The 26,251-nt window shown below is 43.1% G+C and overlaps 1 protein-coding gene across 3 annotated transcripts in view; it reads right to left on the bottom strand.

The window, feature by feature from the left end:
• INPP5A (inositol polyphosphate-5-phosphatase A) overlaps positions 1 to 26,251 on the bottom strand; it is a 249,702-nt gene that overhangs the window by 160,916 nt on the left and 62,535 nt on the right. For all 3 annotated transcript variants that reach the window (XM_040564164.1, XM_040564163.1, XM_040564165.1), the window contains exons 3-4: positions 14,715 to 14,815; positions 12,681 to 12,768 (exon numbers count right to left, since the gene is read on the bottom strand). In XM_040564164.1, the coding sequence (XP_040420098.1) occupies positions 12,681 to 12,768; positions 14,715 to 14,815 (189 nt within the window). The remainder of the gene's footprint in view (positions 1 to 12,680; positions 12,769 to 14,714; positions 14,816 to 26,251) is intronic.

Here is a 26,251-nt window from a genome sequence, read left to right as displayed (position 1 = left end):
TCGGAAAGCCCTCTAAAACTAAGTGGAAACACTTCCTCAGTGTCAAAGGGTTCTAGTTTGGGTTTGTACATTGCAAAACGTTAAGTTTAACAGAGTAGCGTGTGTGTGTCTGTGGCATTTTAATACTAGCATCAAAATTGCAGGAAGTTAATTTTACTTTAAAAGTACTGTAAGATATTTGGTATGCATTTGCCATCACCACCATGATGATGGTTTTATGGGAGGAGATACCACTGCCTCTGTCAGCACTGGGTGGTTTTTAACTGTCTTCTCTCATTGGACAATCACCCCACTGCCAAAATCTATCAGACTCTCGCTTGCAGAGCCTGCAGATTTCAGACCAGCTCAACTTCACTGAGAATTCTGCAGTTTGTCTACTTTTTTTCTCCTCCTGGAAACAGGGAAGCTTTATTCTTTTTCACATCAATAGTAATATCTTCAGATTATGACTGTATAATGCAACAAAAAGCTTTTTCTTCTATCCATTTGTTTTTAATCACAAAAAAACAAGATGCATTTCCAAGCCTTTTTTGAAATGTAAAACTGGTAAGCTATGCAGTGAGACTGGACTGCCATATGATACTAGCAGAAGGCAATGAGTAGACTCATGTATTGCTTTCCTTTCAGCAATGAATACTACATTATATCATTACTTCAAACATTCATAAACCCATTAGTTTATATCAGTAAATAGCATGCATATTATTTTTCTAGAGAGTCATGCTGCTCTTATTTAAGAATTAATTCAATGCCTCAGGCAAACACATTAGCAAGTTCCTTAAACAGCATTTTATAATTTCTTAAGCAATTGTTTTCACATTTTCCAATCTCACATCTTTTCCTGAAGCTCAAGGCTGTTCCAAATCAAACATTTCACTCACACAAACAAAATTCCTCACACACACTACTTGAAAAGAGCTGCTACTAGAGTCACAGCCACGCTAGAGCTATGTGTAACGGCCCTGCCCTTAGCCCCACCACATATAAACACGAACAGCATCTGACTGCCAAATGCTTTAATATTCAATTTAGTTGGTAACAACAACAAAAAAACCAGCTAGCGACTATGCCCCGACATTTCTAAAGGTGACCTACACAGGACTGGGCGAGCTCCAAAGCGAGGCACGTCCTGTGTTACTTGTGCCCGTGCTCACGCTCGCTGTGTCGGAAAACACCATTTCCACCGCAGTTCTTCCAGGCGGCCGCAGCCCATATGCAAGACCCCGGGCAGCAGCCGCAGGGCTGGGAAAGGGCCGCACAGGGCCCGCAGCTGCCCATGAGTCACAAAGACAGCCACGGATGAGCTGCTAGCGACGGGTACCAGGTGGGGCTCTGCCTTCACCCCCGTGTCTCGGGAAGGCCGCCCGGACCAGCTCACGCTGCTGTGCCCGCCCAGTGCCCAGCGGGGCCGCAGGGTGCCCCCGCCGTAGGCCGCGCTCACCGCCCCACCGGGCGCTGCCAGGGCCTGCCTGCGGCCTCGGCACAGCAGCACTGGGGGGTGGTCTTCCCCCTTCCAGCGCAGGTCTGCGGCACGCTCAGGCTTAAAGAAGCATTACTAGAAGGAAATTCAAAAAGGGCCTGGAAACGGGACCCTTACATTCACAGCAAGTGAAAATCCCTATTAGCCATTCATTTCTCAGAAGTCCTTACTACTTGTGTGCAACAAATTTATCTATCGCTCACACTGAAATATTATATTCACTCTCTGAGACACAGGATTGAAGAGAATAAAATCTAAGCGTTAACTACTACAATAAAGGGATAGAAACCGAATACAAATTGAGAGCTGTCACGCAGAAAGCAGGTAGCAAACACCAAGCTGCAAGGGGCTTGGAGCTAAAGCCTCAGCAGTATCACTGAACTGTCAAAAGCAGAGTCGTCAAATACATGGAATAAGATTGTGAAAATTTACTATTTTGATGTATGTGTCGAGCCAATCAATAAGTCTTTCTATAAATCTTTGGACGAATTCCTTTAAGGACACACAACAATTAAATATGCAACAAAGCAGAAGCAAACAAAAATGCAACATGCTCCTAAACTGAAACAAAGCTAGTTCCTGATCGTTCTCTCTCCCAGCTCAGGGAACACCAAACGCCAGCGTGGGGCCACGCGGCGCAGCTGCCGCCTCGCAGAGCTCGCTGCTTGACCCGTGTCCTGGCTCAGCCCCTGCAGGGAGAGGGGCTCTGGAGGGCACCACAGGGAGCGAAACATGACACCAGGAACTGCTCACTGCGGAAAACTCCTGCAAAGCAAGGAAGGACGCGATACGCACAACTGGAAAGGTCCAATCCGGGCTTTTTAGATTTAACACCACCTTTGCTATTCTCTTCGTTGTTGTCCTCAAGGCAGGACTGCCTGTTGATGTGGGATGGCAGGTCTCCAGTTCCACCACGCCGAGGCACTGCTGTCTGTATGCCCCTGGCAAGGCTGGCAGCAGGCCGGGGCACCTCTCACATGCTGAGGTGGGGAGGGCCGGGGCCAGGGCCCTCGCCATGCTTGGGGACAGCGGGCCTCCCCGCCATGCAGCCTCCCCGCTCAGCACCTCTGGCCGCAAGCCCTGGGGTGCCCTGGCACCCCTGACCAGGCTGCAGGCTTCTCCAGATGTATGCAGCTGCTCGATGTCAGCCAGGCTCTTCCTGATAAGCCTCAGCATCCAGAAAGCTGTGCAAAGATAAGCTGATAGCCAAGCGCTATATACACAGCTCATACAGATCATTTTCAAGGACTCCAGCTCACCAAAACTTGACTGAAACACCGGTATCAATGAGTGCACAGGATGGTGGCATGCAAGTGCTAGTTAGTCGCTTGCCTTGAAGATACTTGCCTAAGTAGACAGTAACTAACAGCATGTCCTGCACTACACGATCATTATAGTTTAAAAAAAAAAAAGTTTCATTATTTTATCCTTACCTTTATAGCTGTAATTAGCAATTTTTATGAAGTCCTTTCTTTTAACCCTTAGAAATAGTTTATTTCCCTTTGTGCTTACATACTATAGACTGTAATTTCAAATATTTCAGCTTTTTTTAGATGTATGGGTTTCTACAATAATAGTTTATTATTTACAAATAATTCCACGTTTTAAAATGCATTCAGTCTGTTGCATGACTGCAGTATGAAATTCTTAACATAAAATCCACAAGCCATCGAAAATGCAATTTGACATAAATTGTGAATCCACAGCTAATGAAAACAACAGTATAGTGATTCTGCATATAACAAAGCTGCCATATAACCTATTTTATCAGCATTTGCAAATCTGCATACAACAGAAATTGACCCAAGACTGCATTATTCATAGAATCATAAAGGTTGGAAAAGACTGATCTGTGAAATTTCTGTTTATAATTATTCCTCCTCTCCCAAGTACACAGAAGTGTCAGAAAGCAGGTGAAAGAGAAAAAACATGAAATTCCTCACAGTAACTCTATATAGTCTATAGGCTTTAAGATTCACTTAAAAAATGCATAGAAAAAAAAGTCAAAAATGGAGGAATTGGTGGCACCCAATATGGGTGCACTGCTGTGGCACCCAACACCTTTTAGGTTCCATTTCCCATCCAGAAGAGATTGGAAGCAATTACCTGACAGCTATCTTCATTCCCTAAGAAATTAAGTGGGAAATTTCATTTCAGGTGGTTGTAAATACATGTCCATGTCACAAAATGACAATACTTATATAACAATTTTTTCACAATTTTGTCAGAAGCAGTACGATTAGCTCCTACATTCACCAACTCACTTCATGAACTCATTTTTTCAATTAAAAAAAAAGGTAAGAGCTAATGAAGAGGTCAAACTTTGGGAGTTTTTTAGAACCACATCACAATGTTGTATTTTATCAAGAACTGTCAAAAACCAGAAGGCTGTAATGGAACTAGATTCTGTGTTACAACTGAGAACCTGAGGAAAGAGACTGCAAGAAAACGAGCAGGAGCAGTATGTCTCACCAGGTACACCACCAAGTGCAGTAAGCAAATTTAATCACTGAAAGATACTGCCACCGCGAGGCTTTATCTGGTTTTGCATCACAGGTACTTCCATACAAACACCGTTTCAATTTTTATTTTTCCATCTCACTTTTTCTACCAAATACAACTCACGAGAAGGCACTTCCATGCACTGATATAGATTTTCTCCTGCCATTTTAGGGGCGTTTAAACTGTTTTACTTCTTTTATTCTCACCTGCTTAGCAGAATTAGTAGAAAGTAATAATAACTGAGTACCAAGCAACAACACAAAACTGAGTATTTTCCCTTCATATTGCTTCTCAAAAGCTTGCTGTACAGATGCGTGCCTCACATTTCACCAGAGGGCATCCCCAGGCATTATTCTGCAGCTCACCACTATTACACACATTCCTATGTACTTGAGTATAAAAACCAACATCCCAAAAGACTTGTGTAAGAAAATCTGTTTTAAAAAGTTGTTACTTAACAAAAAAAGGGTATACTAAATTCATTTCTGAAAAAGAAAAAGCAACCAACCAAAACAAACCCAGTGAGGTAGCAGAGGGAAACACTTGATTAAAAATGGCATATGGCTGAAAATACCTGTAGCTTTTTGCTTGTGCTTTTTAAGAGAAAGTCCATGGATTTTTCCACATTCCAGAAGATGGCTCCCCAGGTGAACCTCATCAGCATTAATTTCAGGCTAAAGCCTAAGCAGCCGCATGACACCCCCTTGGCTCCTCCCGTGGTGTGACCTTTCGTTGCAGAACAGCCCTGTTCTCATGCACCCCCCAGACACGGTGTCTCTGCTAAACGCCACTTCTGCCTTCACACCTTGCTGCACACTGCGGAAAGCCAGCACCACACAATCAACAGTACTTTGCTAAGGTATTGCTTTTAGAAAGTTTGAAATATGCCCAGACCTGAAAAACCAGCGTGGGAATTCCAAGGAAGCCCTCAAAGGAGCATCCCAGCTCCTGTAACCTTTAACACACCAAGACTAGTGAGGTGGACTGCCGAGTCCCATGAACCACCTGTACAAACAGTAATGCCAACAGAGGGAAATGAAAAGCTGCAAGGCTGTAATCATACCAACACAAAGATGTGCATTAGTACCTGGGAGATTTCATTTTACTACAATACTATGGCTTAAGACTAGAAATGAAGTCTTACTTCCCTAGCTTGACTTATTTTTCAAAAATATCATTAAAAAAAACAAACTCAAATACAAACTAAAGTCCAGCGGAAAGGAGAAAGGGGAAGAAAATTAGAAGATGGGAAGATGCTCACATAAGGAACAAGAAAATTCAAACCAAGACTAGAGTAAAAGATACACCTTGCTAGAAAACCTACTCCAAAATCTCCTGCTTGGCAATAAATTTAAGATTATTCTCAACATCACAGTAGCACAAAGGCATCCTCTTGGTTTTCCCATAACCCAGAAAGCTGTGCTCTCCTCAGCCAAGGCTGCAAAGAAGGACAGACGTACTGTGTGTAGGTTTCAGTGTGCACTCACAATGTTTTGCTTGCAACGTTTAAACATTTTGCTCAAACTGTTTCGCTGCGGTGCAAACGCGTCCTTATCAAATGAGTCTCCCCACAAACTCGTTCAACAGTGAGACATGGGTTAACAATGCAAACTAGTACTTCAGCTCCACCTCCTGGAGAAAATCTGCATTTTTGCAAAACTAAAAACTCCTTAAAAATTGTTAATGGAAAAATGGTCTGAGAACTAATCAGGCATGTGAATTTCCCCTATATTCAATTCAATTATGTCTCTCTTCCTAAATCATTTTTTTTTTTTTATTTAACAAAACTCTAAACTGCCACTGCTAATAAGCTCAGAAGAATCAGTGTACACCATTCATTTCTGGGAACAGGCCGATATTTTCTAAGACCCATTAATAACTATGACAGGATTTATGTACAAGATAAATTCAATTCAATTTCCTTTTTCAATTAATGGCCAATTATTCGAACTCAGCTCAACCAAAAATATTACTCAAGTATCATTAATCTAACAAAAATTAACTTTACTGTTCTCTTAGTAATGAGGTGATATAATTTTAAGGTAAAATAATGAATTTTAATAAAATGTTTTCTGCCTTTATTTTTAGGACCACTGCTTGCCGTTGGATCCAACTGAGTCGCCGTAAATCAGGTTATTATTATTACGGGTAATGACTTGACCAAATCTCCCTCTTTAGAACCTACCCTACAACACCCTATGCTTTACCTGCAGCCCTGCACTCAGCTCTGGGGCCCCCAGCACAAGGACAGGGACCTACTAGAACGAGTCCAGAGGAGGCCACGAGGATGATCAAGGGGCTGGAGCACCTCTCCTACAGAGACAGGCTGAGGGAGCTGGGGGTGTTCAGCCTGGAGAAGAGAAGGCTCCAGGGAGACCTTACAGAAGCCTGCCAGTACATAAAGGGGGCTGCAGGAAAGCTGGGGAGGGACTCTTTCAGGGGGTGTGGTGAGAGGACAAGGGGGAATGGCTTTAAACCAGAAGAGGGGACATTTAGATAAGATATAAGGAAGAAATTATTTACTGAGGGTGGTGAGGCACTGGCACAGGCTGCCCAGAGGAGCTGTGGGTGCCCCATCTCTGGCAGCGCCCAAGACCAGGCTGGATGGGGCTTTGGGCAGCCTGGGCTGGTGGGAGGTGTCCCTGCCCATGGCAGGGGATTGGATTTAGATGATCTTTAAGGTCCCTTCCAACCCAAACCATTCTGTGATTCTATCTCACCTAATTTAAAAGTCATTTTATAACTAAACATTACTGGTACAGAGTGCACAGAGTCAAGTAAAAACAATTAGGAATATATTCTTATCCACCATCTACACATTATGGTGATGCACATATGTATTTACGTAGTCCAAGAGAAAACGTCTGTGTTCCTTCAGCATTTGAGCATTTCACCTCTTTTAGGGTGTTTATCCTCACTTTCTCTCTGCTGTTCCACCTGACTGGTGCAACCCACGCCTGCAACAAGCCAGTGCCGGGGCGGTCTGTGCCGAGGGCCACTGCTGCAGCTGCCCGTGCCTGGCTGGGACACATCGCCTCAGTCCTGGGAAAGCTTCTGGGGGCAAGGAGCTGGCTTCACGTAGAGCTGGGTGGGGACATCGTGGAACAGAGACAGCAGGGAGGCAGCAGGCAGTCCAAGCAACCCCTGTGCAGCACACAGGATTTGTGCCCCAAAGGGGTGGTACCACTGCAGCCCCAAGCATTTGCTAGAACTGCTCATCAGGAGACCCACACACATTCCTGACCGACCGGGTGCTTTCATTATCTTCAGTAAGGCAATTATCAATCTCAGTAACCTGTGCACAAAGCAGGGGCAGAGGACTAATGCCTGTCAGGAAAAAAATAACACAAACTTAGTTGCTGTATTCTCCATTAATTAATACCTTTGTCGATTTCCTGGGTTGTTATTTATTTAAGGGAAATTTCATTTCAGCAATTTCCCTCACAGAACTTGAACTTCGGAAGAAGGCAGCTATGTGACAGCAGCATTCTCCCTCCTCTCAATTTATTTACATTAGCCATGCAAAATATTTTAGTGGTTTGTGGATTCAGTGTTGTTTAAACAGATCTTCCTAATATCAGAAAAAGTTTCTTTTTTTTTTGTTTGTGTGTCGTTTTTTTTTTTTTTTTTTCAGTTTGAAATAAAATCTGCTATGTAATACATCCTTACAAGGAGGAGCAAGCTGAAACTTCAACACATCAAATGTATAGCCCAACAGCATCTTTTTCATTGCAAGGTTATCTATCAGGGTGAGCAGGTGACAAGCAGACAGGTAATTGAGGATTCTATTTATTTTTTAAAATAAATCTATACTGAGAAGTAAAGCACCCACCTTCCTGGGTAGATGCTTCCACAAATCAGGTAAGTTCTATAACAACCACACACAACTCTTAACGTGCTCCCTGCAAATCTGAGGCACAAGCTGGTGACAAGCCTTCTCTCTGAGGTCTGCTTTGCTGGGAGTCCTCAGGATTTGACTTACTGCAATGAAGATTCTTTCTCCAACTACTGAAATGTGTGTTGAACAAAGAAACTATGTTTCAAGATGTGCAGGGATTTCTTCTGCCTTCCTTTAACAATGAAAAAAATGCATTTGCTAAGCAGTATAAAACTGTAATCGAATGTTCCAGAAATCAATAAATACAAAGCACCAAACAAAGGTACCTTTGATCTAATTACAATAAAAAATGTCACCGATTATACTGACATGCTTTCCTATAAAAATAATTATTGATTTGATGAAAACATCAACTTGTTTTCAGCTGAAACTTCATCAACTTATTTTGCTTCGGCACAAATGCTCTTATTCCAGAATAAAAGTGCCTTATTCACAGTTAGCTTACAATATTTAAGAAGCATCCACAGACAAGGAGCTCATCAAAACCAACTATTTTTGAGTAAGTCTTCTGGTGGAGAAGCTAGAAGATTTATAATCTACCGCTTACATGAAATATACAATAAAATTAACCCAGAAGATAGATGCTAGGAAACTGGGAATAAAAATAAAATGAAAAAATCAACACAACCGTAAAGATCTGTGTAACTAGGAGTGAAGCCCACTGGATATGCTTAGAAATAAATAGAACAATTGTACTGAACTTCTTAGCTTTCCAGGCTTTTACCAATTTCAGTCTTTGACCTGTCTTCTCACTTCACTAATTATATAGTCTGTAACAGAAAATAAATCGTACTTTCTGGATTACATTTTATGAGACAAAAAAAAAAATCGTGGTTTTAAAGTGAGAAATTTACAGGAGGCTGCAAATAGCATTATCAAGCTATTTGGTTATCTGCACATTTCTGTCTAGCATATGAGTCAGTTTTGTCCACGTGGGTTTGCTCTCACTATTTCCAGTCACAACTGGACTACTGAAGCTGCTCCTTTGGTTCATCTGAACCTTCTGAGAAACCATCTTTTTGCCTGCAGAGGCTGTCACCCACAAACCTCATTCATAACTGTTGGGAGCTCTTAGCTCTGACACTGTCATCTTCCCAGAGCTGATATGCATTAGCTCTAATGTAGCAGCTTTCTGCCAAGAGATTAATCTCCAGATCATTTTAAAATTTTATAAAACCACGCATCGCTGAAGCGTGACATGACTTATTTGGCTCACATATGCGCGTGTGCTGCCCCGCACGCCGGGCGCGATTCCTGCTGGGAGGTTCCCAAGCTTCGCCCTGAAGCCTGAGGCCGGGCTCCCCTCCCAGCCCTGCCCGCGGTGGCTGCGAGCCAGGTGCCCACGAGCTGCAGCCAGCGGGACCCAGCCTGCTCCACCCCGCGCACCCTATTTGTTATTTTCTAGGGCAATCTCAATTTTTTGGTGCACATTATTAAGTAAGATTTGAGTGGAACAAATTCCCAGCAGCTTCAGCCCATCACCTATGGGAAAACAAAAGCCAGCCAACCAAACCATGTTCTCTCCCTAATCATGAGGGCACCCACAACCCCGAGCCTAGAACCAGCCTGTTTTAAAACTAGATTTGACATACAGGACCATACGTAACAAATGCTTACTATTAAGTTTTGCATCTGGGATGAACCATTTTAATCCTTAGTACATAGTGAATTACTGCAGTCTTCAGAATCAAATCACTCCCAAGAGACACTTTGATATCACATTCTTTTGTTATTTCACAGGACTCTTGTAAAATTTGCACCCTCTGCTTCCCTTCAACTGGAAGAGAGAGGCTGTGTGCTGAAGGGACAGACTACAGAATGCGTTTTCTCACTGCCAGTCCTAGTGCAGACAAGCAGCGTAACTGTGGGCAGCAAAACCTGCTTTAGCTTTGAAGGAGCCAAGCCAAGGAAAGTCTTGTGGAAGAAATGTTGCCAAAACTTCTAGAAAAGGGGATATTAGAGCAGCAGGGCTAAAGGTTAGCCAAACTACAACTACTTGGGCTTCTCCACTTCTAAAGAAAACATATGCAACAATATACGTGATAAATGTTTATATTTCAAAGAGAGAGAGGTAATAGCATAATTATAAGGTAGCATCTGTTGCCAATTCCATGCCCTAGAAGGGATGGAAAAAAAGCCCACAAAAGTTAAAAGACCTTTCCAATCAAACAGAACTAATGAGGAAACAGGGAGACGCATAACATTGCGTGAGCCAAGCCACACTGGAGATAAGAATAAAACTTTACCCTACATGGACACAACACAGTGGTAAAATCCCTGTTCAGATAGTCACCCAGTCCGTAAGTTATACACGCACAAACATTGAACCGAGGAGCTGAACCACTGCCAGTTCAAATCACATGTGTAAAATGTCATTTATATGAATCTTCGTTCTAAGACAGTAGTCTTAAGAAGTACGTACATGATTGGTCAACGTTATGTGCCAACAAGCAGACTATAAGAAATCTAAAGGTTATGAAGCTTAGCATGAAGGTGCATACCAATCGCTCTTTTCTAGGTTCACCTCTAAATCTTTTCCAGAACTGTTCCTTCGCAGACAGGGGGTCCCACTCTCAGCTGCAGACACCGTACCAACATGCAATTGTCCTACATTCACTGTTATTTCCCAATACTTTTGTTATTTGTAGATTATCAGCACTAATTTTACATTTACTGCCAGGTTACTAATACAGATGATAGATACTAAATCTGGAAAGATCTGAGGGCTCCTACGAGAAACACCCTTCCTCCTGTGATGATCTCCATTTGAAACTGATTGAGTCACTTCCTAGCCATTCAGCACTGCTTTGCTGGCATGTGTAGCATTATTTACAAACAGCATGCATGCACTGTTTTAGAAATCTGTTTTATATCTCACTCTTCAACAGATTTAGTTACTAGTTCAACAAAGTAATTTCATTGGTTAATAAATACACACCTGCTTGGTTAGCCTATTTTCACTGGAAAATAGTATCAGTACAAGCAGTCTTTTATTTATTTATTTCCCTCCCTCCTTTATTGATTGACTATTTTGACAGGAGGTTTTTTCCAGAAAGGTCTAGTTTTAATAAAATACAGGATGAAAAGAAAAAGATATGCAAGGTAGTGTTTATGACAGGAAAGGGGGAGTTACAATGGTGGCTACGGAATCCTGCAAGAAAGCTGTGCCTGGAAAAAATTGCTAGTATCTGAAAGAAGAAACCATGTTATTTCTTGAATTTGGAGCTTTGTAAAATACAGAGCTCTTCAGAGACACGAGAGACAAACATTCTGTCTAGGATTGCTGTCAACCACTTTATGAACCTTTTATCTGCCACAGGGACATCAAAAAAGCATACCTCATGTTATGTACAAAAACTTCAATACTATAGAGAATCATGACTATCTTTATTAAACAAAGTTACAGGTATTTTGTTATAGGTTGCATTAGTCTTTGCTGCAGTTTTCCCAAATTCAAGTCACCGATGATTATTCCCTTTTCTCATAATCACGGAAAAGCCTAGGTTGGAAGGGACTCCTGGAGACCATGGGGTCCGACCCCCTGCTGGAAGCGGATCCCGTTCCGCGGAGCCCTGGCACACCGCTTGCCCTTGCGGGAGGTGCTCACTGCGCGGCCCTCACAGCCCTGTGACAGCTCCTCCAGGGGCTCTTCACTAGGTCATGGTTCTGAGCTACAAGCAACTGCAAAACACAGTTCTGTCCTGCTGCTCTTTATCTTCCAGGGCTTCCCAAACACCTTCTGCCCGCAGTTTTAACGCTCCTGACATGAGATTTGTCCGCTAAGATTCAGTAAAGCCAATAATGTTATTTTTCTCCTCTTTGATGAGAAAAAAAAAATCCAAATATCCCACCTCCAGTTCCAGCTTCCCTGGGCTTCTAGCCACAGCCATTCAAAAATGAATAAAAATCTTTCCTATTAGTTTCTATTCATCTTCACATGCTACCACACTGGGATTTATGTGCACATGGGGGGTGCTGTTTACTTGTTTGAACTCCATGTCCCCAGTGCTGCTTTTGGCCACTGCCCCCCTGCCCTTTTGTCATTTGCTTTGAATGCGGGAGCCCAGCCCCAAAAGACATCAGGGCCTGACAAAAGGTTCTGAGAAAAACCTCAGGGGAAAAGGAAACTGCTGTACTGGACAGAAGGGAGGTGTCACTAATTAACCACTAAAGGACCATTCTTTCTTGTACAATCTAGTAGTAATTAACTAAATAGAACACTAGCTCTATCTGCATATTGTGCAATCCTGGTGATGACCATACACTCCTGCCTGCTCTGCGTAACAGGTGACTGTACACATGCTTCACGTGTACATTTACGCCTAAACTTCACTCACATACCCGTGGAAACTTGGGCTCTCTTCTCACGTTCCCACACTCGAGCCAGTCTGTGAATCAGTTCTGCGGATTCACAACAAGTCTGGACTACTTGCGAGCCTCTGCTCCCAGCTAATCATGCTCCAGATCCGGCACCACCTAACTGTCAGACAGTCAAACAGTTTCTTCAACAGAAGGTAATTCTGATCCACCGAGAAGGTTGTTATAGAAAAAAAAATTAGACAATCATTTTAAACCAAAGAAAAGACTTTCTGTGAATCATACTATTCTACTTACTTTTCAATGGATTCACTTCTGTGAAAGCAGCATTTACATATCTTACAGAGTAAATACTTTTAGTAAAGATGTAATCCTCGTCATGATGTAAACTGCTTGCATACACACACCAACCTAAAAACTCAACAGTTTAACAGAAGAAAATCACTATCTGTTGAACTAAACTTATTTAATAAAGAAATTTACCGTAAAATGTTCCTGTGATTTATAGTTCTCATCCAGGTAAACTCGAGCTCTGTTGTAGTCTTTCATTGCATCACTTGATAATAATTCTCTAAAAGACAAGAGATTGAAAATATGAAGGACATGCAAACATACTATATTGCTTTAGCATCATTCTCTGTACTGAAATGTCCTCAATATCACACAGAGGAACTGCGGGCTTTCAACCCATATTGGAATAAAAGTTTCCTGTGGTATGGCCATTTAATTACACACTGACAACATCACCTCCACTTTCCAATCTCAAAAATTCTAACTGCCATTTGGACACAGTCGTGAAGGACTCAAGTCTCTGGACATCTTAAAATTACATAAAATTAGGCAACTCGTGCTAACCGCTCCATGATCTCAACCTTAAGAGCTTTGCTTTTTTCAACTCCATTACTTGCAGGGTGAAAGCAGTCTTTTGACTCGACAGAAGTTGGCTTTCTAAAAGCAGCAGGCTTGAGGAGTTTGCCATTTGTGCCTTGGGGTGGTACATTATGTTGGTCCAGGTGCTCTTGTAGGTGACTTAAGAAAATGAGGCTCATCTGAAGGTGGTTAGGGAGTGTGAAGGGACACAATCCTCCAGTATTCAGATGAATTTTAATGCTGCAAAACAAGCCCCTGGTACAGCTATCTTTCAAAAGTCAGGCAGGCTTCTGCTGAGCCTTGTGACCCAAAGGGTGGTTTTCTCTGTGCTAGACTTGGTGAGCCATGCTCAGAGCTAGCAAACATCGGGCAGGTGGGTGGGCTGCTCCGGGGTGCCTGCAGGAGCTCCCTGCTGCCCCCTGCCCAAGCTGGCACACAGCAGCCGTGGGGATGATGGCCCTTCATCCCCCAGCGTGCGGAGGGGCCCGAGACATTTCTCTCCTGCCCCCTCTGCCTGGCACAAACAGAGCTGACAGCCTGGCACGGGAACTTACACAACACCACACTTCATCAGCTCACATGCTAGAGAGTCTGCTCATTTCAAACCACAATTTCATTGTAAACGCGTAAAATTGACCAGGTGTCAAGATAAGAAAGACAGCTTTTACACAAACTTATGCAACATGTACATGTTACAAGCGCAGGGTTGCCTCGGTGGCATTTACTCCTCAAGCCACTGGCGCAGCCCGCAGAAGAGGAGCAGCAGAGGGCACTGCCGGACCGCTGTCACTGCCACTGCTGGGCGCCACGAGCCCCGTCCTCAGGCTTAATTACATCACACGTGCCCACTGTAAAACTACCCTGTGCGAGTATACGCTGCACTTCTCTGGATACCAGAAAGAGGATAAAGAAACGCAAAGAAAGGACAACCGGAGCTATTTACATCACTCACGTAACCAACAGGCTATATTACTTCAACAGGAGGCTTGGAGCACTGCTGCCTCCTGCATCTAGGAATGAGTGCGAACGGGCGAGGATTTTAAATTCAGTGACTTAATTTTTTGATCCATATTTTCTAACTCTGCATCCATAAAGTATTTTTATAGAAAATTATTTCATTTACACATAAGCTTCTAATGGAGCTGCAGCAACAGCAGTTACTGAAAGTTAACAAATTAATACAGTCTTGCCTTAAGATTCATCCTCAGTCTACACACATAACAAATAACTTATTTCTTACTTTTATTTCTTCCTCAAACTCTGCACATTAGATTTGCTGATGATTCTGACAGGATTCCTTCCGACTAAATGCTCAAGTTAAAACTCTAATCACCCTGATTTATAAATGTTGCATATTTTTGTAAATCAATTGTGCTTTCAGTATTGCTTGCCTTATATCAACTTCTGTCCAACTCACACCAATTTCCCAGTGTCACCAGCTATTTAGAACATCACCATTATGAGAAGGTGCTGGGAAACATCTACCCCAACTACTGCATAGAAGCACATTTGCCTAGTAACTTCCTCCTGCAAGGTCACATGACTTGTCAAAATTTCAGTCTGTACACTTTGAAATACTCTGCACATTTAATTACTTCTGCCTAGAATAATATACTAGTGATACAAAGCAACTTTCCAGCTACTTACTTAACAAACTTGTCCACATGAGACATGGAAGCTTCATAGTTTTTTCCTCCAAATTCTTGACAGTGTAAAGCCATGAAGTGGGGTTTGTGTGTATGTACAACCTGAAACAAACAGATAAACAAATCTTAAAAAAATGCATCCACAACTGTTAACAGACAGAATAAACGATCTAAATCCAGATGTGTTTTTTCTGAAAGTAGGAATATCAGCTATTATCTGAGAAGTAACTGGCAGAACAGTAATAAGCAGTAAGTGGAGCATCACTTGTTAGTACACATAAAAGATTCATAATACACAATAATAACCTCAAATGTTTTAAGTTAATATTTTTCTTTTTAAACTATTAATTTGTTCCTAAGCATTTGATGCAAATATATAACCTCTTCCAGCTCACCTTCAGGAGGACATAGCATCTTTAGGATCAAAATGTCTCCTTGTCTGGGAATTTGAAGAGTTCAAACGCCTGAATTCATTTCCTAGTTTTTCTCAGTTTTACCAAGTATCACCAATTACCTCATGACAGAATGCTGACTAGCTATGACATTTGATATTTATATTTATGTAGTATCTTATTTGCAGAATTATTTAAATAATATATATACACACTAGAATCATAGAATATAATCACAGAATATCCTGAGTTGGAAAGGACCCATAAGGATCATCGAGTCCAACTCCTGGCTCCACACAGGTCTACCCAAAAATTCAGACTGTGACTAAGAGCACAGTCCAAACGCTTCTTGAACTCCAACAGGCTTGGTGCCATGACTACATCCCCGGGGAGCCTATTCCAGTGCATGACCACCCTCTCGGTGAAGAACCTCTTCCTGACATCCAGCCTGAACCTCCCCTGCCTCAGTTTGACACCATTCCCACGGGTCCTGTCACTGGTCACTAAAGAGAATAGCTACAGCTTCCTCCGCTCCCCCTCGTGAGGAAGCTGTAGGCCGCGATGAGGTCTCCCCTCAGCCTCCTCTTCTCCAGGCTGAACAGGCCAAATGACCTCAGTCGCTCCTCATACGTCTTCCCCTCTAGGCCCTTCACCATCTTCGTCGCCCTCCTCTGGACACTCTCCAACAGTTTCACGTCCTTTTTGTACTGTGGTGCCCAGAACTGCACACAGTGCTCAAGGTGAGGCTGCGCCAGCACAGAGTGGGAAGTATATATACAGACGTATTTAACACTGGAGGCACATAAAGCCACCACACTGTTTTAAAAGCTAGTCTTGTGTAACACAAGTATCTTCAATATTAAATTGTCAGCCCTAGGATACAATCATGCTTAAAGAAGTAGAACATATGCTTTTTTTGCTATGCATCAAGTCTAACATGCAGCATTTATATGTTTGCTGCTGTTTGAAACACATTATTTTGCCCTTGCAAATTTTCTCTGTGTTAACTACATCCAGCATTGCAAACAACAAGCTTAAAAAACATTTCTGTGTTGGTATTAAGTCTCTACAACTCATATTTAACATTTTATCATCTTGCAAAATAATGGACACAAGCTATAGAACCACTTCAATTTTTGAAGGGGTAAGTATGAACTAACCAAGTACGCACCGATGCAAACGCACCAGGCAAATAACATGTTAAAAATCTGACTGGGTGTTATTTTTGACTCAGTGGCACTCGGAGGTCCCAGCCGGCACAAAGGCCTTGCTGTCTGCACAGCCATTCAGAAGCAGGACGGCCTGGTTTCGGCGAGCCACTTGGAGCGGAACAAGAAGCCACCTCTGGTCCTTCCAGGCGCTGGCACTGGGACGGCTGGGGCCGCCGGCCAGGCCTCGCCTCCCCACTGCAGAGCCCACCGCGTCCCGCCCCACTCTGGCACCGGGCTGGCGGTGGCAGGCAAACATGCAGAAGGCAGGCACGACTACTGCAGAGCCTCCCAACTGCAGCTCAGTGCAGTGCGTAACTAAAAAAAAATCAGGGAAATCCTTCCTTTCAAACTTGTTTGTTTTTTGTGTTGTGTTTTTTTTTTTTTTTTTTTGCTGCTGATACCCTCCAACTCTGAAAAGGGAACAATGCAATAAACCTTTGCAGTTGTGATTTTAATGATGTAAACTAACAATGAGCAACACTGAAGTAAAGAGTCTTTAAAAATGTTTCTCCCTTAAACCACGTTGGAATTTTTCTTTTGATCTGATGACAGGAAGCTAAACTCCTTAATTCTTGACTATGCAAATAACATCATCAGAAATCAAAATAAATTAATTAAATATCAGCAAAATTTGAAACGCAGCAGCCTTCCATTCCAGTGAACAAGACAAGCAGTATTCCTGCCCTACCTGTAGCTAACGCCCCTTCGGTGCACCAAGATCACCGTGCTGCGAAGGACCGACCGCCGAACTGCCCCGTGACCCACGGGCACTGCTGCTACAGCTGGCAGGTGAGGCTGCCCAGCTGCTGCAGCAACTTGCCAAAATGCACGCAGGCCAACGGGGAGCTCTGATCCGCAGCTGCCAGCACGCCATGGCCAAGCAATGCCACATGTGCCGTGCTGTCCGTCAGGCCCCCGCCATCCGCGGCGCGAGCCCTGCCAGTCAGCACGCACAGGGTGAAGGCCGCACCAGGCCTGGCGGCCGCGAGAAGCCTAACAGTGGCTTACAAATGGCAGAGCCGATGGGAATACAGCATGCGCCCATTTACAAGTCACACTGTAAACTCAAGTTACCAGGCTGCTAGCCTAAGCTCACAAAACGAAGATAAGAGCTGCTGGCTTCTTCGTGATTTCAGACAAGTCACTTCCTCTTCGAAACCTAAGATTCCCCCTAACCGAAACAAATCTTGGTGTAGATCTGTTTTGTGAAGCATTTTGAAGTAAGGTACTGAAAAGTGTAAAGGGAAGAAGTAAATGCCCTCTCCCACATGTATTTTGCTGATCTTCATGCACTTCACTTGGACATAAATTGGTGTTAATGAACAAACCATGCTACGTAGCAATCTTGTTTTAAAAACAGGCTGTCATCAGCAAGGACTGAGGACAAACTACAACAGGACCCAATAAAAAGTTCAACTGAAAAAAAAAAAAAGTAAACTTCAGGTAGGACAGCTAAAAATACCCAGAGTCCGTGTAGTTTTAACCAACTTGGCACATGCACCTACTTTTCCTTTGATATATATTTGATATAACTGTGAAAGCTTACATTAATACTAGCTGGTTTTATAGATTTACAAACTATTACAAGAGAAAGCTTCACTGAGAAAGTTTTTCTTCAACTATCTTGTCCAACACCAAACTTGGTGCTGAACAGGACACGCATCTTTTAACATGGTTGTGAACATGCTCCTTCTTGGTACAGCTACCAACACTCAGGAGACAGGTTTTGATTTCCAGAAGTCTGAATACCCGCTTTTCCTTTTAGAAGACCAGTTAGACAGTAATGCCAGGCTCTGGAAAGGCTCTGGAAACCAAAATCACAGGCGAACCTCTCCAGCGAGTGGTGGGCCATGGCAGGGGGGAGCGGAGCTGACCAGGCTGCCTGGGGGCTCTGCCTGCACAGGCACGCATGGCAAAATGAGCGAGCCCGTGCGGCTGCCCCTTTCTTCCCGAGGATAACATGCTGTGAACCAGCCAGCCTCACCCGCAGGACAGGGAGCAAGCTGCGCTTCACAGCCACATCACGAGTCTGAGGTTGTGCAAGGCAGGATCGCCGCGTTTTTGCTTCAGCTCCTGAGTGCTTGCTCTCCTGCAGAGATGGACACTTCTGCTGTGCTAATTATCTTGCAAGGTGATGTGTCCAATTTACAATCATTATAAAAAGTACACCATCCAGCGAAACACCAAGCGTTTACATAAGCAACAAAAGTGTGACATCCAGAAGCACAGGAGTAGCATTGCCTCATGGGAGCCAGCAGCCCACCATCACAGAGTCCAGTAACAACCAAGTAGTAAACCAAGATCTTTACGAAGTTTGATTGGTTAGTTGATTTGTTTTACTATCTAGGAGATAACTATTAACTAAACCCAGCCTCTGAAGTCAAACTTCGTAACAGAGCTCGTTTGTGGTGCCTAAACAACATGCAGTCCCAACTCTCCACGTGCTCCAAATCAGTTTTGCTCCAAATGTCTAAATCAGTTCATTGCTCCAAATCAGTTTTGGCTTCCAACTACTGATCTTATCTATTTGGATAACTCTATGAAGTTACCATAATTAGAAAACAATTGTGACTATTTAATCTTGTAAAGCAAACAAATCCAAGTCTAACTGTTGCAAAGTAACACATCTAGTAACTGCCTACTGCAAACAAAGCAAAAAATGTACTGTCACATCACATGATTCATTTTTAGTGCTACAACAGTTTGCTTAGTATTAGGATCTCATCTTACAAAGCTGATAAAACTAATAAATTGTTAAGGCAAAAGTAAAATAAATGGTTTCAAAGAGGATCTAAGCATCAGCAATTCCATATGCATTAAGGATGAGTAATAGGGAGCCTTGAGCATGGGATCCTGCAAAGAGAAAACACTGGTGAAATTATTTGCTGTGCTAGAGCCATAACAACAGAAAATATCGAAGTCTAGCAATTTCCAGAGTCTGAACTTAGATGCAGGACACGTTTTTGTTCATATTCAAATCCCTGAGAGTCTGAAATCACAGCAGGTAAAATAACAAAAAAATATATACGCCACTTTTTAAAATGAGGAAATGGCACTGGCTTCATAGCAGTGGGAGGCCTTAGTGGCATTCCTTGGAGATTAAACCACAAAAACATACCTGAATACCAGCTACATCCTCTCTTATAATAAATACCCTCCAACTATGAGCAAATTGGCTTTGCTTCATTACCTTTTACTAGTTTTCTACTGTGATGAAAGAACAAACAGTACATAATAATGAATAATGAATGCTTCAGAGCTGAAAACTCACAGTTGCCAGAGGTTACAGATCATATAATAGATCACATTAACACTGAATTTGCATCTACAGTAAAACAGTATTTTTAAGAAGTTGGGCATCATTAATTTCTGGATACACAAAAATAGTGTAAAGGAAGCACTAATGAAAATTTTTTGGGGGGGATATGGGTAATTGAGTATTATTATAATTATGGTTATCTAATTGGTATAGATATAAAACTGGTGAAAAATTTATGTCACTTTTTCCCATTCCTATTTCTAACCTATGTTGACAGGGGAGAGGCAAGGGGATGGGGCAGAGGAGAGCGGCCCCACGGTGTCGGTGCCCCAAGCCTGTCTCAGCGCAGGGCAGAGGGCTGCTGGAGCACTGGCAGTCCCGCGGGGCGCTGGGAGAGGATGTGGCACCACACGCTGCACTGCCATGCAGCAGTGAGGCCAGCCTCTCACAGGAGGGGTAATGTGTGCACGCGGATGAGGGCACTGCTTTCACACCTCGGTCCAAACAAGGCAAACGAGGAACTTGAACCTCTATCTTCCACACCTAGGATCACTTAAAAAGCTATTCATGTAGTTAAAGTATCAAACTTCGAGCTTTTCTTGTAGTTTACATTTTTTTGTGCACTGTAAAAGATGTAGTCAATTTACCATCTGTAGCTCTAAAGCACTCAAATATTTGCAGTTTCTTTTTAAGGTTTTTGAACATACTATTTTAGCAAGTGCTCCACCAAGCAGCAGTCATCCAGAAAAGCCAGCTTCTACACAGAATCATAGAACAGCTTGGGTGGGAAGGGACCTTAAAGATCACACAGTTTGTTGCCTTCTTGTGGACACTCCCTAGCAGTTTTGTATCCTTCTTACATTGTGCAGCCCAAGTTGTTCGAAGGTTATGCTGCAAGAGATTCGGCAGCAAACCCTCAGCGCTGTTTGTGGAGCAGCTGAGCGCCGTGCAGTGCTCGAGGCAGAGGATGGCGAGGAGAGCGCGGGGGCTGAGGGGTCCCAGTGCTGCCCTGCTCCCGCAGCAGGATGGCCGGACCCTGGCAGGACAGCGAGCGCTCTCGCAGGGGACGGATGGTGCCTCGCTGCTCTTCACTTGCTAGGGGAGGTAATGGCCGGTGTCTGGCCTGGAGGGGAGAACTGGTCCCCGCTGCTGCTGCAAGTCAGGGCTGTGCTCTGAGTGCACCGAGCTATTTAAAGGAAGAAAAAGAAAGGCCGGGTGAAGGAGTTACCGCTGCATGACCTCAACGCAGATTTGAATATCCACAGCTGAACATTACTACTGGTGTATTGTTAGACCGCAGCGTGACCACAGCAGAGCAAGTCACTGCCTAGCAATTGCTACTTAAATTTTAATACAGTTTAATAGCATACAGTAAACTAGGGACGGGAAGAAACTGATCTGCGATTACTCATCACACATGCTCACACCAGGTAAATCCATGACTGGCATTTTGAGTTCTTTATGTTGAGTGGTACCTAAGTGTCATTCTTTAGCAACTCCTGAAACCTTTTTCTTAAAACCTTACAAAGTAACACAGCAACATGTTATCATCAGCCCGGTAAGCAGCTTTACACTCTCCTCTACCACTTGTTCTACTGAACACCTGGAGAAAGGACGCTCGCAGACCTCTCCTCACCCCGCAGCTCAGGGCTGGGGGACGCCTGGGCTGCTCCCCAAGGTGCTCCGAGGGCCTGGGACCGCGGCGCCTGCAGGTCAGGGGCCCTCAGCCCTGGGACACCTGCGCTCCGGCTGCCCGGCCTCCTGGTCCCTGTCCTCAGTCCCTGATGCAGGCACGGGTTTGCTTCCCGTTTCGGTGCCTCTCCTCCCCTGGCTGCGCTCCCCGGCTCTCCTTCCCCGCAGCCCCAGCCCGCGGCTTCCACCTCGATGGTCTTCAAAGGAAGGGCAAAGCACAGCTCTTTAACTGGCCAAAAACTGGGGGGCTTTCAAGTCCCTACTCTGAAACCTGCAGGCTGTACAGTTTTGTAAAGAAGCGGTCACTACAAAAATGTACGTATATTTATTTTTGCAGATCAGAAATGAAATATTTTTCTAGGTCTCATTTACAGAATAAAGATTATTTTTTTTCCCCTGGATGTTTCCTCCAAAACTCTGAGTAAGGCACATACATAGAAATTTTCAGCTTAAGCTAGTAGATTTTGAGCATCAGTGATGAGAGCAATAGTAGAGAAGAAAAGCAGTGTATTATTTAGTAATCGTAGGGGTAGGGTGAAAAATAATGTCAGTTAAACAAGCAATAATGGTTTTAACTATCAACTTTGGTTCAAATTCAACGTGCAAGTTACCACAATGTCTATACCTAAGAAGAAGAATGAGACTTTCCATAATATGATTATATAATCTATATACATGCCTAGAAAATATTAAATCTTTTTTTCATACTATTCGCAAGGGTTATATGCAAACTAATTCTCAGAACAAAATAATGTTTTTAAGGATGTTACGGCTAAGTTTCACTGATATGTGCACTGATAACCTAATGCTGAAAAACCAGACATTATTTACATTAAGTCTGTGATTTTAGTCAGTATCAGAAAACTATGCTGCCTGTTTTAACATCAGTTCTACCTATAACACTGAAAGTTGCTCTAAATCACTTTTTTCCATATGACTACATTTGAAGCAAAGCACTTGACCTATTTTTTGGTCTGAAGTCACAGACAACGCCTAACGTTTCACTCTGACATAGGAGTCCACGCCTTTTCAACCACAAGCACGTCTTTGCGCAGGCAAAGACGTTTTCAACTAAGTTAGCTGTGGCCAGCACCTGGAAGAAAGGGACTTTGAAAACAAACCCTTGAGAGCTGTCAAACTCGGAGTAAACGGAGCTGAGATACACCCACCAGAGGGCTGGCATGTCCCCAGCCCAGCATTTTGTCAACGCCACGGGAACGCTGACAGGCTCGCCTGGGCGCAGCAGCCACCGGGCAGGGCACTGCCCCACCGCCCCCGCCTCATGCAGCACCCAGACCTCGCTGCCAAAGTACGGCAGCTCGAGAAACGTGCCCAATTCTCATTTCAGTTTCGGCCTGCTCCCTACCACGGCCACAAGAAAGAAGAATCGCAGGAATCGCCATCACCGTCTCCATCCTCACCTCCACCTAAAAAAAAACCTCAAAATGCAAGCTTTGCGAATGATCTCATTTCTGCAGAAAAATCATACCCTCTTTCATGCATAAAGATACATATTAAGAATGGCAACATAACCATTTGAGTCAGCAATACCACACAGAGAAGAAAGTAGATTTCTGTAATGTCTATGGCTACTAATGGGTATTTAATCATTTCCTTAATCTTGATGGCTTCTTTGCAGAGAGGAGGCGTTGGCTGCAATGATGAACGAAGAAAAGCTCTAACCTAATACTGGAAGTCCTGAACCTAGCCCCCCGCCCCCAAATCAAAGCATGTTTTAAATATCGAGCAAAGCACAACCACTCGCTGTCCTTTCCAACTCCAAGCTTCACAAGCAGAAAAGCAAAGTCTCAGCTGGCAGCCAGCTCATTTAGTGCTCCTTTTTCCTCCTGTTCAGCTAAAAAGCAAAGCACAGCTTGTACCTTCTCTACTGCAGCAAAAAGAGAGCCACAAAAAGAAAAAAAAAATCAGCATGGCCTTTGTCAGCCTCATCAAAGCACTTTCCATTCTCCACCAAAAGGGGGGGAAGTGGGGGGTCCTTTTTTTTTTTCTTTTAAGCATACAGGAGGTCCTTGAACTTTCAAGGCCAACAACATGTAATTTGCAGTCCCAAAATAAGGCACAAAATAGCGGCCAAATTCCTGACTACGGCTTCACACGCCCCGCCAGGTCGGGCCGCAGGTCCCCGCAGCACCGCGCCACAGCCCCACACCTCGGAGGGAAGCGACAGAAAGCGGGCACAGAGCCGAGCCGGAGGGCCTGGGGAGCAGGGACGGGGGGACTGCCTCTGACTGACACCGTCACAGCGCTGCACATCAGGGAGATACTCCTGGCCTTCCTATGCATGCTCACAAATTAGAAAAGGAATTCAGTCATGCTAAGTCAAGAGGCCATAAGACACAAAATTTGGTTATAATTATAGCAGAAAAAAGTGACGGTCCATTTCTCAAGCCACAACATTCCAAGACGAAGTTTTGGAAATTTAGCTTTTGGGGTTTAATTAAAGAAAATTCTCATTTTTCCTAAAGAACAGGTAGACCTTTTCTGCTTCACAGAGGAAAGCTGAAAACACAGACTCAATTCCAATACCAGAAGACAAGAAGACACAAATCACAAATTCAGATATCTGTGCTCCTTCTCAAGAGTATCAGGACTTGAAAATAGATGCTCAGAAGAATCTACACATTCAAAAAACTACCACCTTAATCTACTTTAAGCCCAAGGTGGAAGGCCTGGGCAGGGCGAAATCTCTCCTTGAAGCTGCCAGCACACGAGCATATGTAATTCTTCATGCACTGCCTCAGGTAGGGGATGGAGCATGGGGGGAAGAGGAGGAACACGGGAGGAGAGGTGACATTTGTTTATTTACTTTACAGGTAATTTAAAATATGCTAACTTTAAAGTTAATATTGTAATCCACGAAAGAGAAGGAACACAGTGTTCCTCAGTCATTTGGGGAATTTTATGATGATATTATGCTTTAATTAGATGATGTACTTTGACCAGTTTGTTAACCATTAATGGAGAGGTGGATGGATTCCTCAGAAGCCTTTTCTTGTTCTTAAAATATCTCACTACTAAAGATGCCGACGTTTTTTTTAATTTGTTTTTGTGAAAGCTTACCTAGCCTGGCTTGAAGCCTTCTTGCTGATCTACACATAATGAGAACGCAATACCTACTGCTTATATCACAAGAAGTGTTGTGAAACCACAAAATGAACACCACATATTCACCAATGGGAAAATATAGCATAGCGAGAAGGATAAGCTTTACTATAAATTTAGCAATGGGAAACAAGAAAGCAAGCAAGTTTGAGACCAGGGCCATTCCTTTCCTCCGAGCAGCTGGGTGTCAACGGCGCATCAAGTGCGCCGCCTGTTCAGTGCCACAGGACACACACGGGAACGGCTCCGCCACCGCTTCCTCTGGGAACACGCCAAGAGCCGATACCCATAAGGATCTGGAACTGAGTTCAGCTGGACTGCTCCTTCATTGTTTCATTTTTCCTTGGGGGGAAAATAGCAAATAGTAGTGAACTGGCAGTAGGCTACCCAGTGTTTGACAGTGAAATCAATTTTTAAATACACAGTCGGCTGTCATCCAAAATGCAGACTTCCATTTTACAAGACCAGAGACTGATGTATCCAAGGAAAACAGATCAGACAAAGCAATATTTCTCAGCCATATCAATTGTGCTGTCAAAGGCAATAAAATAGCATGCTACTTTGAGGGCTACTACGTTGTAATTTGTCATTAAAAACACACATGAAATTTAAAATATTTTTTCCATTCGCATTTCTCAGACAAACTGTGTAATTTAACAGCATTAGATTTTTCATGTTAACAATCATATTAACATTAACAATTCATATTAACAATTTTAGATATTTGTAGAACAATGACAGAAGTTTAAAGATTTCAGCATGTGACATGTAAATGTTATTTTAGTCCTCCACATGCTACCACATTCTGGGAAATGCATATAGCAAATAATCCATGATAATGCATAGATTATGACCTGTATCTGCCTTTCACAGCAATCGAAACATCTATTTTAATTTGTTGGAACTTAAAAACAAGCCACAAAAATGCTCCTTCATTAATATGTTGACATCTATTCAAAGATGAAGACATTTTCTATTATGGGGTTTAATTTCTAGAAACATTTTTAAGAGTGCTTTTTTTTTTGTGGAGATTATTTTGACTGCTTACAAAAGCACTTCATCCTCAGAAGTTATGCAAACTGTATTGACACAACTACATATGCAAATTGAATTCCTCAGAAGAATGGAAAAAAATTGTGGTCTGCGGTTTATCTGGGTTTCGAGTTTATGAAGAAGTATTAAGAGTCTTCTTGTAAGTCATTTTCCAGTGCTTCTGATGCATCTCAATTTGTAGAGGGCTTCCAGCAGGCATGCACAATACAAATTTTAAAAAATTCTGAAGTCATACATTTACTAGGTTGCTATGTAGTCTAGTGTCAGGACTGTGCTGTGCTACTTTTAGTACAAGCATATTAGTCTCTTCCCTAAAAAGCTTTTTATAACCTATAATTCCACTTCCTACTGCATTCGTGAACACAGTATAAACAGCTATCCTACCGAACACACGGATGAAACAAAGAAGGGTTCAAGGCTCCTGGACTGCACTGTTCCTCAAAACAAGCTGAGGACTGACTGCCTGTCTCACTACTGCTGGTGACAAGCGGAACTGGTAACATTTTTTTTTTTTTAAATATAGCTCTCTCAGATTGCAGATATGGAAGGCGGAGAAATGGAGAGGGAGGAAGGACACAGTGAAACTACTGTAGCTGAGAGATGGGTTCAGGTCTACTGCAGTTAAACTTCAGTTGGTCAGAATCCTGGACCTGTCTAGCCACGTGGGAGTGTTAATGAATCATTTTCTCCCTATTTTGAACTTCATATACATGATATTCACTGGAGCAAAGACAGACCAAGTCCAGTTACACATTAGTGGTCTCTGCTCTGGGATACTAGCAGTTCTCTTTTTCCCCTCCTCTTCCTG

Source organism: Cygnus olor, chromosome 7 (assembly GCF_009769625.2).
Source record: "Cygnus olor isolate bCygOlo1 chromosome 7, bCygOlo1.pri.v2, whole genome shotgun sequence".
NCBI lineage: Eukaryota > Metazoa > Chordata > Aves > Anseriformes > Anatidae > Cygnus > Cygnus olor.
This window is presented reverse-complemented; position numbering and strand designations above follow the sequence as displayed.